General features: G+C 45.2%; 1 protein-coding gene across 1 annotated transcript in view; it reads left to right on the forward strand.

Annotated features, from left to right (window-relative positions):
* Window positions 1-13,924, forward strand: part of LOC126252800 (leucine-rich repeat-containing protein 15-like) — an 87,613-nt gene extending 73,689 nt beyond the window's left edge. The window contains exons 4-5 of the mRNA XM_049953735.1: window positions 1,904-2,181; window positions 13,369-13,924. Of these exons, the coding sequence (XP_049809692.1) occupies window positions 1,904-2,181; window positions 13,369-13,690 (600 nt within the window). The 3' untranslated portion in view covers window positions 13,691-13,924. The remainder of the gene's footprint in view (window positions 1-1,903; window positions 2,182-13,368) is intronic.
* The last annotated feature ends 2,036 nt before the right edge of the window (window positions 13,925-15,960 follow it).

Consider the following 15,960-nt stretch of genomic DNA (forward strand, 5'->3'; position numbering starts at 1 on the left):
AGCTTTCACTCAGTTAATACTAGGCACAAATTGAGTCTGAATGTGGATCGCACTTCCATGACATGTGCAGAATGGTGTGCAGTACACTGCTGCATCCAGTTTCAATGATTTAGCACAAGAATTCAAAAATCTTTGCGGTAATCAACGCGGTTTCAAATCCACACTGAAGAGTGTCCTCATGCGTCACTACTCCTATTCGGTCGAGGAGTTCGTTGAAAAATTAAGTTGATTCCTGTGTTATATTGTTGATTTCGTTTACTTAAACTTATGGTGCGACTTTTCCTGGATTCAAAAAAATTTTATTTTAACTGTTATTACACTACTGGCCATTAAAATTGCTACACCACGAAGATGACGTGCTACAAACGCGAAATTTAACCGACAGGAAAAAGATGCTGTGATATGCAAATGATTAGCTTTTCAAAGCATTCACACTAGGTTGGCGCAGGTGGTGACACCTACAACGTACTAACATGAGGAAAGTTTCCAACCGATTTCTCATACACAAACAGCAGTTGACCGGCGTTGCCTGGTGAAACGTTGTTATGATGCCTCGTGTAAGGAGGAGAAATGCGTATCATCACGTTTCCGACTTTGATAAAGGTCGGATTGTAGCCTATCGCAATTGCGGTTTATCGTATCGCGACATTGCTGCTCGCGTTGGTCGAGATCCAGTGACTCTTAGCAGAATATGGAATCGGTGGGTTCAGGAGGGTAACACTGAACGCCGTGCTGGATCCCAACAGCTTCGTATCACTAGCAGTCGAGATGACAGGCATCTTTCCGCATGGCTGTAACGGATCGTGCAGCCACGTCTCGATCCCTGAGTCAACAGATGGGGACGTTTACAAGACAACAACCATCTACACGAACAGTTCGACGACGTTTGCAGCAGCGTGGACTATCACCTCGGAGACCATGGCTGCGGTTACCCTTGACACTGTATCACAGACAGGAGCGCCTGTGATTGTGTACTCAACGACGAACCTGAGTGCACGAATCCAGGTTCTGTTTACAGTATGATGATGGTCGCATCCGTGTTTGGCGACATCACGGTGAAAGCACATTGAAAGCGTGTATTCGTCATCTCCATACTGGCGTATCACCCGGTGTGATGGTATGGGGTGCCATTGGTTACACGTCTCGGTCACCTCTTGTTCGTAGTGACGGGACTTTGAACAGTGGACGTTACATTTCAGATGTGTTACGACCCGTGGCTCTACCCTTCATTCGATCCCTGCTAAACCCTACATTTCAGCAGGATAATGCACGATCGCATGTTGCAGGTCCTGTACGGGCCTTTCGGGATACAGGAAATGTTCGACAGCTGGCCAGGCCAGCACATTCTCCAGGTCTCTCACCAACTGAAAACGTCTGGTCAATGGTGGCCCAACAACTGGATCGTCACAATACGTTAGTCACTACTCTTGATGACCTGTGGTATCGTGTTCAAACTGCATGGGCAACTGTACCTATACATGCCATCCAAGCTCTGTTTGACTCAATGCCGAGGCGTGTCAAGGCCGTTATTACGGCCAGAGGTGGTTGTTCTGGGTACTGATTTCTCAGGATCTATGCACCCAAACTGCGTGAAAATGTAATCACATGTCAGTTCTAGTATAATATATGTGTCCAACGAATACCCCTTTATCATCTGCATTTCTTCTTGGTCTAGCAATTTTTATTGTCAGTAGTGTCTATTGTTTATTTCGTTTACATAAACTTGTGGTCCGACTTTTCTTGGCTTCAAAAACGTTTTAATTTATCTGTTATCCCTTTTCTGTTGTTATTTCATGTAATGACGCTTTCCGTGACCTTGGAGTTTTGATCCTCACTGTGGTCTTACGGAGCTAGACGTGTAAAATAAAAAAAAAAAAAAATAACAAGCCTCGTTCGTCGACAGGCGTACCTGAGTGTGGAGTACAACCTGCTGACGAGCCTGGACCGCAGCTCGTTCGCGGAAGTGCCCTCTCTGCGGTACCTGCTGCTGTGCGGCAACAGGCTGGAGTACGTGGCGGGCGACGCATTCGCGGACCTGCCGCTGCTCAGGGAGCTGCACCTCTGCGAGAACAGCCTGGTGCAGCTGGAGCCGGGGCTGTTCTCGCCCCTGCCGCAGCTCACCATCCTCTGGCTGGGATCCAACAGTCTCGTCGACCTGCCGCTAGACGCCTTTGTAAACGGGTAAGCTACAGTGACGGTGAGCGACCTATTCGTGCTCTTCGTAGGTGTAGCGGGAGAAAGAACTAACACATTGTTTTGAAATTCAGATACTGTTGGAAGCAAAATGACATGTTTTCGTTCATACGTAACCACACTGGGCAAAGCATAATCACCAAGTAAGACATCAAGCTCATGTCGTGTAAGACCGTCTCGAGCCTTGGTAATACTGTGACCCTGCGTTCCGGCCGAGTTGGCGCAGTGGTTCGCACACTGGATTAAGGAAAGGCAAACCTACGTTTCTAGCATTTGTAGACTTAAAGAAAGCTTTTGACAATGTTGATTGGAATACTCTCTTTCAAATTCTGAAGGTGATAAAATACAGGGAGCGAAAGGCTATTTACAATTTGTACTGAAACCAGATGGCAGGTATAAGAGTCGAGGGGCACGAAAGGGAAGCAGTGGTTGGGAAGGGAGTGAGACGGGGTTGTAGCCTCTCCCCGATATTATTCAATCTGTATATTGAGCAAGCAGTAAAGGAAACAAAAGAAAAATTCGGAGTAGGTATTAAAATCCATGCAGAAGAAATAAAAACTTTGAGGTTCACCGATCACATTGTAATTCTGTCAGAGACAGCAAAGGACTTGGAAGAGCAGTTGAACGGAATGGACAGTGTCTTGAAAGGAGGATATAAGATGAACATCATCAAAAGCAGAACGAGGATAATGGAATGTAGTCGAATTAAGTCGGGTGATGCTGAGGGAATTAGATTAGGAAATGAGACACTTAAAGTAGTAAAGGAGTTTTGCTATTTGGGGAGCAAAATAATTGATGATGGTCGAAGTAGAGAGGATATAAAATGTAGACTGGCAATGGCAAGGAAAGCGTTTCTGAAGAAGAGAAATTTGTTAACATCGAGTATAGATTTAAGTGTCAGGAAGTCGTTTCTGAAAGTATTTGTATGGAGTGTAGCCATGTATGGAAGTGAAACATGGACGATAAACAGTTTGGACAAGAAGGGAATAGAAGCTTTCGAAATGTGGTGCTGCAGAAGAATGCTGAAGATTAGATGGGTAGATCACATAACTAACGAGGAGGTATTGAATAGAATTGGGGAGGAGTTTGTGGCACAACTTGACAAGAAAAAGGGACCGGTTGGTAGGACATGTTCTGAGGCGTCAAGGGATACAAATTTAGCATTGGAGGGCAGCGTGGAGCATAAAAATCGTAGAGGGAGACCAAGAGATGAATACACTAAACAGATTCAGAAGGATGTAGGTTGCAGTAAGTACTGCGAGATGAAGAAGCTTGCACACGATAGAGTAGCATGGAGAGCTGCATCAAACCAGTCTCAGGACTGAAGACCACAACAACAACAACAACAACTCGCATTCGGGAGGACGACGCTTCAAACCCACGTCCGGCCATCCAGATTTAGGTTTTCCGTGATTTCCCTGAATCGCTCCACGCAAGTTCCGGGATGATTCCTTTGAAAGAGGACGGCCGATTTCTTTCCCCATCCTCGACACAATCCGATCTCGTGCTCCGTCCCTTAATGACCTCGAAGTCGACGGGATGTTTAATCCAATATTATTTCCTTCCTCCTTTCGATTCTGCGTGAAAGATAGTCATCAGTTTTCTTCGGATATGCTATATTCAGCTGAAATTCGTTGACAATTCGAACCCGTAGCGTCACTAAACTGCGGGGATGTTGACTGCTACGTTTCACTCGCTGTTGCAAAGAGTGCCAGATAGTTTCTATGTGAAATGCTACTTTGCAGTTTGCTACTTGATCAAAATAAAACACGCGAAAGGACTGAGCCAGGGTTTTAAGAACACATCACTCACCATTTGCCAAACTTTATCACCATTAAAGAAGCACTGTAAATATACTAAGAGACACAATTTCTGATATCAGCAGCATTCACTTTAACAGCAGTTACAAAACGAAAAACAGTCTGCATACCAACAACAGTTGTAAAATGAAACAGGGCCTTTTTATCAAATTATAATTTCTTATAGACAAAAAAAATGGTTCAAATGGCTCTGAGCACTATGGGACTTAACATCTGAGGTCGTCAGTCCCCTAGAACTTAGAACTACTTAAACCTAACTAACCTAAGGACATCACACACATCCATACCCGAGGCATGATTCGAACCTGCGACCGTAGCAGTCTCGCGGTTCCAGACTGAAGCGCCTAGAACCGCTCTGCCACAAAAGCCGGCCTCTTATGGACAAGTTCATAAACTAGAAAGCTTTAATGTCAAACCACGACCAAATGTTATAATCGTTTAAACCTCAGACTGTATATATTTTAACAAAGGGCACAGATTGCGAAAACGTTCACGAGTTTCAATAATTTAAACATAATTTTCCATTACTTTTGACAAGAACGTTACAAACTAACCCCACTGGGCAGAATTAATATTTAAACAACCATGAAGCTAAGGATTAACGGCCTGAGTTAAGAATTAGAAAAAAATAACAAACATGACCTGTCAGGGCTAGATGCTGCCTCCATATCTCCAGCGAGAAAAAAAAATCGGCGCCGTAACTAACCTTAGAATTCAATGAGTGAAGAAACTAATTTCCTGTTTGGCGATGTGACCTTTCCTCTCTCTTTTTTTTTTTTGTTTAAAAAAAAACAGAAGTCCCTCAGTATCAAGGAGCTATACCCCCGTGCAAGATCGGTCACAGTTACCAACACACGGCCAGAATGGTAAGTACTTTAAGCAAGAGATTTAAGCCACGCAATGCAGATTATATGTTTTTCCTCTTACAAGAGAGACTGGTTACACCGAACACAATAAACAGAACACAACAGTGCGATGACCTGACAAAATATGGAATAACAAAAAACAATCTGTTCGCATCTAGGTACCGTTCCTACGAAATATAGTCATCTGTGGGCAAATCAAGCACGAGATCAATAAAGCCAGTGCCATTACAGCCCCCGACATTAAAACAAACGGGTGGCGTGGGGCTGCTACATTCGTTGACTACGAAACCGAAAGAATGAGCAGTTTACAAAAAGAGTAGCTTCGCATACTAATTAAAATAAGTTTGGTCAAGTTTAAAATCATATTCCACTGTTAAAACTAGGAGTACGAAACTGTCCGCTTCGACCCTTAGAATAAGAAAAATATCAGTTACATAAAAGAGCTACTAGATTACAATTACGAAAGTTAGCGAGTGAAAACCTCCACTGAAACATGACATGACACGACATGAAACGGTTAACTGATTTACATAAATTGGCGAGCGGAGACGTCCTCGGCGAAGATTGTGCAGACCGGCGTGGTGTGTAGAAGCACAGTTGCGAAGGCACTACGGTCCAATAATCCCAGAAGGCGACATACCACACTGTCCGTGACGCTGGAACAGTCTAAAGGCGCGTCTAAAAATGGTTAAAATGGCTCTGAGCACTATGGACTTAACATCTGAGGTTATCAGTCCCCTAGAACTTAGAACTACTTAAATCTAACTGACCTAAGGACAGCACACACATCCATACCCAAGGCAGGATTATAACCTGCGACCGTAGAAATCGCGCTGTTCTGGACTGAAGGGCCTAGAACCGCTCGGTCATAGCGGCCGGCAAAAGCGCGTGTAAGTCGGGGCCACCACTGCACGCTCAGCGCTGCCGCAGTTACAGCGCTCAGCATTGTATCACAAAAGATGGTAGAACAGTAAAATACTTCCGTAGGTACTACCGAGCATGTACTAAGAAACCTAAACAGTCAGAAATTTGCAACTCAACTCGGTTCCCTCTCCGATTTACAAAGCTATCGGTAACGAAACAGTCGGGGCAGTGAGACTCTTACACGACCGGAACAATCACGCTCACTTGTAAAAATTTCGATCTATACTTTCAGAGAAAAAGAGGGTATCTCGGAGCCAAAATTCGCACTGGGCGAACAAGCAACAAGGGGCCTTAATTCCGCGAGCGCGGATCAGCTACCAAGCGCAACTTTATTACCACACAACAAACTAACAGAAACCGCAAAACGCGAGTGAGCTGTACAATACGGAAACGGTTGCACACATACATAAATTACCCAATGTCCAAGATCAGTATGCCTCGCCAGAAATTCAAGCCACGTCACCCCATTTGATACCGAGAGAGGAGGACAACCCCACCCAAGCACCACCGGTCCCAGCTCACTAACCCCCCCCCCCCCCCCCCCCGAAAACGCCACGCTTCCCCCATCCCAGCAGATCGCAACACCACCGCCCCACACCCCCTAGACAAACAGAGCACTTTATACCACGGCTGCGAACCCATATAGAGGAGGCGGGCAATTTATAAGAGGAAAGGGAGCCTACACGGCTCACTAAGGTATTAAGGTCCGTTTCACACTGGGACACGTGACGGTCACAAGCCACCGTCACCGACGGAGATACATTCGTTGGAACTGGGGCCTTCACACCGGGACACTGCACCGCCTCACAGAGCCACTGCGACCCATCAGTGACTCACCCTCGCCACATGTGACGGACAGGGTCACTGTGTTCACAGCAGTCACCGTCGGACGTACATTAGTTTGAATTGGAGTGTTCGCACTGGGACGCAGACCACAGGCACAGCGCTGCAGATTTGCCAACAGACAGGCAGTCATTTCTGGAAGACTGCCGCGAAACATTCATTATACACTACTGTCCATTAAAATTGCTACACCACGAAGATGACGTGCTACAGACGCGAAATTTAACCGACAGGAAGAAGATGCTCTGATGTGCAAATTATTAGCTATTCAGAGCATTCACACAAGGTTGGCGCCGGTGCCGACACCTACAACGTGCTGAAATGAGGAAATTTTCCAACCGACTTCTCATACACAAACAGCAGTTGACCGGCGTTGCCTGGTGAAACGTTGTTGTGATGCCCCATCTAAGGAGGAAACATGCGTACCATTACGTTTCCGACTTTGATAAAGGTCGGATTGTAGCCTATCGCGATTGTGGTTTATCGTATCGCGACATTGCTGCTCGCATTGGTCGAGATCCAATGACTGTTATCAGAATACGGAATCGGTGTGCTCAGGAGGGTAATACGGAACGTCGTGCTGGATCCCAACGGCCTCGTATCACTAGCAGTCGATATGACAGGCATCTTATCCTCATGGCTGTAACGGATCGTGCAGCCACGTCTCGATCCCAGAGTCAACAGATGGGGACTTTTGCAAGACGACAACCATCTGCACGAACAGTTCGACGACGTTTCCAGCAGCATGGACTATCAGCTCGGAGACCATGGCTGCGGTTACCATTGACGCTGCATCACAGAGAGGAGCGCCGGCGATGGTGTACTCAACGACAAACCTGGGTGGCGAAACGTCATTTTTTCGGATGAATCCAGGTTCTGTTTACAGCATCATGATGGTCGCATCCGTGTTTGGCGACAACGCGGTGAACACACATTGGAAGCGTGTATTCGTCATCGCGATACTGACGTATCACCCGGCGTGATGGTATGGGGTGCCATTGGTTACACGTCTCGGTCACCTCTTGTTCGCATTGACGGTGCTTTGAACAGTGTACGTCACTGTTCAGATGTGTTACAACCCGTGGCTCTACCCTTCATTCGATCCCTGCGAAACCCTACATTTCAGCAAGATAATGCACGACCACATGTTTCAGGTCCTGTACGGGCCTTTCTGGGTACAGAAAACGTTCGACTGCTGTCCTGGCCAGCACATTCTCCAGATCTCTCACCAACTGAAAACGCCTGGTCAATGGTGGCCGAGCAACTGGCTCGTCACAATACGCCAGTCACTACTCTTGATGAATTGTGGTACCGTGTTGAAGCTGCATGGGCAGCTGTACCTGTACACGCCATCCAAGCTCTGTTTGACTCAATGCCCAGGTGTATCAAGGCCGTTATTACGGCCAGAGGTGGTTGTTCTGGGTACTGATTTCTCAGGATCTACGCACCCGAAGCTGCGTGAAAACGCAGTCACATGTCAGTTCAAGTATAATATATTTGTCCAATGGATACCCGCTTATCATCTGCATTTCTTCTTGGTGTAGCAATTTTAATGACCAGTAGTGTATATTATACTGCACACATTGCAGCCATGAGTTCAGATTTCATCAACACGGTAGATTTTATAAGCGAAGTAGAAAGTCGTCGCGCTATTTGGGACGTCACAACCGATGACTATAGCAACAAAGTGGTGGCTAGGAGGGTAGTAACCTTCAAGCACATTTGCATCCCTTGCCCCCTTCTCTTCTCCGTCTCAAGGCTTTCAGCCCTATGGCCCAGAAAACGGAGTTAAAATATTATTCTTAATTACAATTATTCACGCGTATGTCGTTACTACAATAATAAATTTCATTCATTTGCTGTAATATTATTGAGGTACAAGTCCCTGACACACTATAATTTTAACTGTAAGTTCCAATCAGTTCCGTGAATACTATAATGTGACTCCTTACAGTTAACATAGCAATTATTGCACAATCCACATCACAAATACAATGCCAGATCAACAATGCGGCCTAACCACATTAACGTTCACGTAACATTTGTAGCAATTACCTTTTTTGCTGCTGCCAAGACACTTCACATTCAGGGCTAACGAAGTAGTTTGCAAAATCATCTCTGATACTGTTCGCAATATTTCGTCCATGGACTAAACGAGGTGGCATGTCCTGCAATCCCTGAGTAGTTAACGTATCCTCAAACGAAATAAAGAGTATCCTTTCTCCAGCCGATCATTTAGCAATGGATGTACGTATGTTAAACGTTTTGTCTTCATTCTACTCCTCCTCCTCCTCGTTAGATGTACCAACAAAATTTCCTTCTCGCTCAGAGCAGAATGTGACTTATCATCTGAGGTCATCAGTCCCCTCGAACTTACAACTACTTCCACCTAACTAACCTAAGGACATCACACACATCCATGTCCGAGGCAGGATTCGAACCTGCGACAGACTGAAGCGCCTAGAACCGCTGGGCCACAGCGGCCGGATTTCGCTAACTAATCAGTTGGCAATACCTGCGGTATCGGACACTGGTGATCCAGGAGTGTTCACCACAGTTACCGGTGACCGTCACTGGCGACCGTCACCAGTGTCGCAGTGTGAAACGGGCCTAAGATCATGCGATTTATCGCGACAGTTGCAGTGCGATAGTGTATCTCAGTGTGCATCAAACTAGTGACGTGTACTTGCAGCCCAGTGAACACGGCTCTTGTCGTCATGGAAGCTGGGAGTGTCTAATGATATGTACAAAGAAGAGCAACACTTGGTCTCCGAAAATTTTGAAATAAAAATCCTGATTCATCTTCATGATAAGCTGAATAAATTGAATTAAAGCACAAAAAACATAACAAAATCACATCTGGCCTGAAATACGCCCTCAACACATTGCTGGTCAATCGTCTCACTCCGTCCTTGGTGCTCTTGAAGCATTGCATCATTTTCTCAACAATGATTTTTCACAAGGTGCCCGACTCCCAATGTCCACTGCGTGCGTTTCCCTTCACAATATTCACTCAGAAACTGGTTGAAATTGATTTGTATTCACTGACAGCATGAATTTCTGTCATACTAGAAACACTGTCAATGACAAGTCTTCTCTGGTGCCTGCCAGTTAAGATGGTTTTAAAACCGATGTTCTTAAGCCGTGTTACATGGCTGCAAGTAACGAAACATTCCTTGTAGACACATTCTTCATTTACCGTCTAGTCTTGGGCACGACCAAACATGATAGGTCCTTTCGACCATTCCGTCATGTCTTCAGGTTGAGCCATCTTAATGGGACGTTTCAATACAACTGACTAGAAATTACACTTAATTGTCACGACTTTCGTCAACAGTGGCGGATAACACGATCATTTGGCACAACTTACTCGCCATCTACAGCGCTCCAACTCGACCGATGTGCTCTCTTAAGTAATTGACAAACATCTTTTCTACTTAGCTTACGAAAATAAACTCAGGAACAGCTGAGAGAAGTATCATCATGTTTTAAGGTCCCGTCGACGACACGGTCGTTAAGGAAGGAGCACAAGTTAGGATTTTGGATGGCCAGATACGATGGGGATGTAGATTTTCACCCATATACAGGGTGAGTCACCTAACATTACCGCTGGATATATTTCGTAAACCACATCAAATACTGACGAATCGATTACACAGACCGAACGTGAGGAGAGGGGCTAGTGTAATTGGTTAATACAAACCATAAAAAAATGCACGGAAGTATATTTTTTAACACAAACCTACGTTTTTTAAAATGGAACCCCGTTAGTTTCCTTAGCACATCTGAACATATAAACAAATACGTAATCAGTGCCGTTTGTTGCATTGTGAAATGTTAATTACATCCGGAGATATTGTAACCTAAAGTTGACGCTTGAGTACCACTCCTCCGCTGTTCGATAGTGTGTATCGGAGAGCACCGAATTACGTAGGGATTCAAAGGGAACGGTGATGGACCTTAGGTACAGAAGAGACTGGAACAGCACATTACGTCCACATGCTAACACCTTTTTATTGGTCTTTTTCACTGACGCACATGTACATTACCATGAGGGGTGAGGTACACGTACACACGTGGTTTCCGTTTTCAATTACGGAGTGGAATAGAGTGTGTCCCGACATGTCAGGCCAATAGATGTTCAATGTGGTGGCCATCATTTGCCGCACACAATTGCAATCTCTGGCGTAATGAATGTCGTACACGCCGCAGTACATCTGGTGTAATGTCGCCGCAGGCTGCCACAATACGTTGTTTCATATCCTCTGGGGTTGTAGGCACATCACGGTACACATTCTCCTTTAACGTACCCCACAGAAAGAAACATGTCCCTGCGGATGCTGCTCGCAGACCGTGGCCCGTGTTTGTTACAACACGCAACTGAACGTCGGAGTTTTCAAGCGTCAACTTTAGGTTACAATATCTCCGGATGTAATTAACATTTTACAATGCAACATACGGCACTGATTACGTATTTGTTTATATGTTCAGATGTGCTAACAAAACTAACGTGGTTCCATTTAAAAAAACCTAGGTTTGTGTTAAAAAACATACTTCCGTGCATTTTTGTATGGTTTGTATTAAAAAATTACACTAGCCCCTCTCCTCACGTTCGGTCTGTGGAATCGGTTCGTCAGTATTTGATGTGGTTTACGAAATATATATATATATATATATATATATATATATATATATATATATATATATCATGTGTGATATGAAGATTCACATTTATAAGATTCTCTGATGGCGCTGATATGGTCAATGAAAGTGGCGAAGATTTGCAGCACCTCCCTCCAATATAATGAAAAACCTTATAAGAACACACTATGGTTCAAATGACTCTAAGCACTATGGGACTTAACATATGAGGTCATCGGTCCCCTAGGACTTAGAACTACTTAAACCTAAGTAACCTAAGGACATCACACACATCCATGCCCGAGGCAGGATTCGAACTTGCGACCGTAGCGGTCGCCCGGTTCCAGACTGTAGCGCCTAGAACCGCTCGGCCACACCGGCCGGCTCGCACCTTCGACATTCGTCTGTATGACCCAATGAGGGATGCACTCCGCGGTTCCAGACTGAAGCGCCTAGAACCGCTCGGTCACAGCGGCCGGCTGAGAATACAAAATTTCAGGCATTACCTCCCACCAACGACTGAGAGCAGCAGCTTTTGTGTATAGTTGTCAGTGCTAAGAGGCAAGCAAGAATGTTTGAAATGGTTCAAAAATAAATGTGTGAAGTACGATGAATGTATCCGCTAGCATAGTACGACGAAATTTGGCGGTAATGGGTGATGGTAGCAGACGACCGACGCGAGTATTTTTTCTAACAGCACGGCATCGTCTACAGCACCTCTTCTGGTGACCATATTGGTTGGAAACTAGAGGACTTGAAAACCGTTGCCTAGTCAGATGAATCCGATTTCAGATGGCAACAGCTGATGGTAGGGTTATAGTGTAGTGCAGACCCCACGAAGCCATTAACCCAAATTGTGAACAAATCACTGTGAAAACTGGTGATGATGCCATAAAGGTTAGCGTTGCGTTTACATGGAATGGACTGGATTCTCTGGTCCAATATGTGTTGCACTGAAGAAAAAATTGTTCAAATGGCTCTGAGCATTATGGGACTTAACATCTGAGGTCATCAGTCCCCTAGAACTTAGAACGACTTAAACCTAACTAACCTAAGGACATCATCACACACATCCATACCCGAGGCAGGATTCGAACCTGTGACCGTGCACTGAAGAGCCAAAGAAGCTGGCACACCTGGCTAATATCGTGTAGGGCCCATGCGAGCAATGTGAAGTTCCGCAATACGATGTGACATGGACTCGAATAATGTCTGAAGTAATGATGCAGGGACATCATGAATCCTGCAGGACTGTCCATAAATCCGTCGGAGCACGAGGAGATGGAGATCTCTTCTGACCAGCACGTTGCAAGGCATCCCAGATATGCTCAATAATGTTCATGTCAGGAGGGGTTTGGTGGCCAGTGGAAGTGTTGAAACTCGGAAGAGTGTTCCTGGACCCAATCTGTAGCAACTCTGTATGTGTGGGGTGTCGCATTATCCTGCTGGAATTTCCAGCGTCCGTCGGAGTGCACAATGGACATTAATGGATGCAGGTGAATAGACAGGATGCTTACGTACGTGTCACCTGTCAGAGTCGTATCTAGACGTATCAGGGGTCCCATATCACTCCAACTACACACGCCTCACACCATTACAGAGCCTCCACCAGCTTGAACATTCCCCTGCAGACATACAGGATCCATGGATTCACGAGGCTGTCTCCATACCCGTACACGTCCATCCACAATTTTAAACGAGACTCGTCCAGCTAAGTAACATGATTCAAGTCCAATGGTGTCAACGGCGCGGCGAGGCGTAAGGCTTTGTCTCGTTCAGCCATCAAGGGTACACGAGTGGGCCTTCGACTCCGAAAGCCCATATCAACGATGTTTCGTTCAATGGTTCGCACTCTGACACTTGTTGATGGCCCAGCACTGAAATACGCAGCAATTAGCAGGAGGGTTGCACTTCTGTCACTTCGAACGGCTCTCTTCAGTCATCGCTGGTTCTGTTCTTGCAGGATCTTTTTCCGGCCGCAGCGATGTAGAAGATACCCATGACTTTTGCCACCTCACTGTTATTTTCTCACTACAGAAACACGACAGTTGGACCGAAGCTGTGTACGGCGTTGTGTGCAGGAGCTCCGTGGTCGAGTACGTGTACGTGGAGAACAACGCGCTGCAGGTGCTGGACGCGGCGCTGGTATCAGGGTGGCCGCGCCTGCTGGGGATGCGTCTCTACGGCAACCCGTGGCTGTGCGACTGCTCGCTGCAGCCGGCCGTGCAGTGGCTGTCGTCCCAGCTGTGGGCTGGCGTGCCCAGCGGCTACTGCGCCGCGCCGCCGGAGCTACAGGGGCAGCTGCTGGCGGACGCCGTGCCGCCGCTCTGCTGCGGCGCCGACTGCGACTCCTCCACCACGGAGGACTCAGACACCAGCACCACTGCGAGCGGTCAGCCATAGCTCGAGGCGCCGTGGAGACTGCCGCTCATACCACGACCTAGCATTTAACCACAACGTCTTATGTAGCTTGCAAAATGTGACACTTTCAATGGGGATTTATGAGTAAATACACAGCTACATGTTAACTATTGTAACTTATCGTTTGAAAAATAACTGAACCAACTTTCGAACATGTTGTAATTCTGTTATTGACTATAAAATGAATTATTTTTTGCTTTACGATCGCTTTCAAAATGTGGGATTTTATTCTTAGAAATTAAATAAATAAGTCTGTGTACCTGTTGTTTAATATCAGTCTTACAAGGGAACCTCCCCATCGCACCCCCCTCAGATTCAGTTATAAGTTGGCACAGTGGACAGGCCCTGAAAAACTGAACACCGACCAATCGAGAAAACAGGAAGAAGTTGTTTGGAACTATGAAAAAAGTAAGCAAAATATGAGTAGTACATGCACAAGATAGGCAACATCAAGGACCGCCGTGGTCCTGTGGTTAGCGTGGGTAGCTGCGAAACGGGCGGTCCTTGGTTCAAGTCTCCCCTCGAGTGAAGAGTTTAATTTTTTATTTTCAGACAATTATCAAAGTTCAGGCACTCACACATAATCAACTTCGCTCTCCAAAATGCCAGGACATGTTAAGATTTGCTTGGACATTGCAGGATTTGACGGTCTACACACGGAAAAATTTGAAAACGTTAAAAACATGTTTTGACAGAGCACAGGGAAAACTGTGGGACTGTGAAACTGTTGTATTCATTTGTTGCAGTTTATGTGACAAACTCTTATGTTTTCATCACTTTTTTGGGAGTGATTATCACATCCACAAGAAAACCTAAATCGGGCAAGGTAGAAGAATCTTTTTACCCATTCGCCAAGTGTACAAGTTAGGTGGGTCGACAACATATTCCTGTCATGTGACGCACAAGCCGTCACCAGTGTGTTTTCCTGTGGAGGAATCGGTTGATCTATGACCTTGCGATCAAATGCTTTCGGTACCCATTGGAGAGGAACGTCCTTTCGCACGGTTAGACCTCTCAAAACAATTTTTTATTTATGTCTATAACACAAAGTAATTTTCGTTTCAAAAACTTTAAGTAAATTTGCCAATAACCTTCTTTCAGAAACTTTGTACCGAAGGATGTTGTATTACACTATGTACAAAGTTTGTAGCAAATTTCAGCTTTAAGGAAGGAGAGGCACACAGCAGTGTCAATTATTCAAAAACAATGTTAATCACATTTATTATTATTAAACCGCCAACCGGTTTCAGACCCGACGTAGGGGTCATCTTCTGGGCGTTTACCCTGTGAAATTGTAGATATCCGTCAGAAGACTCCATTTTACAACAGCTAAAATTACGTAAATTTAAAATATGTTACCCATTGGTCGACTGCTGGTGGTTTCACCTCTGTCTACATAACGGCAGGAAACTATGCGAGACTAACCCTTCGTATGGGCTTAAATAGCGTGGTGAGATCACGTGAATAGACGGCGACACCCCCAGCGGCGATCAACGGTATTTAATACAGTTTATTATATGTAATTACTAGTCACCTTGGTTTAAGTGACAGAAAATAACAGAAAATGGAACAATTCCATTTAAAAAGAGTTACAATTATAGTGTTAATTATAAATAATAACAAATGGTCCGTAGTCAACTCGAAAAATTCGTAAAAGTATATTACATTATGTGCCATAATATAAGGTAAAACAATTTGTGACACACAAAAACTGGTATCGTCTTATAATATATCTACTCGTACACTTACGTAGAAAACATTAGAGTGAATTTACTAAAACGGCTAATGTGGAAGGACTACAGCGCCCTCTACTCCTTGTGGTGACGACGCCGTTGCCACGGATTATAAAGCGTATATCAGGCGCCCTCTAGTCTGTGTAGCGAGGACGCCGTCATACTAACCGCTGCGCCATCTCCACAACCATGTTGTCCAAAAACACAGCAGTTAGTTGCAGTCTTCTTGCCAATCTAGATTTCGGCTATAAATAGCCATCTTCAGGCTTCAGTGCATTTTCGTTATATTTGAACAGACTCGCGGCAGTTCATGTTAGCAAATGTTATTACAGGAGTGTAGGCAGGAGGACACGAGGCGGTTGTCGAACAGTCTAGATTTACAAGAGTAAAAAAAAGCTAATGCGATTACGACTGACTGCTGTGTGTCTCTCCTTCTCTATAGCCTACGGTCGCAGTGAACAACGGTTACTGCTGGAAACAAAGTTGGTTAAATTTCAGCTTTTTTTTGCAGTGGTTCAG

This window comes from Schistocerca nitens, chromosome 4, assembly GCF_023898315.1.
Source record: "Schistocerca nitens isolate TAMUIC-IGC-003100 chromosome 4, iqSchNite1.1, whole genome shotgun sequence".
NCBI classification, from domain to species: Eukaryota; Metazoa; Arthropoda; class Insecta; order Orthoptera; family Acrididae; genus Schistocerca; species Schistocerca nitens.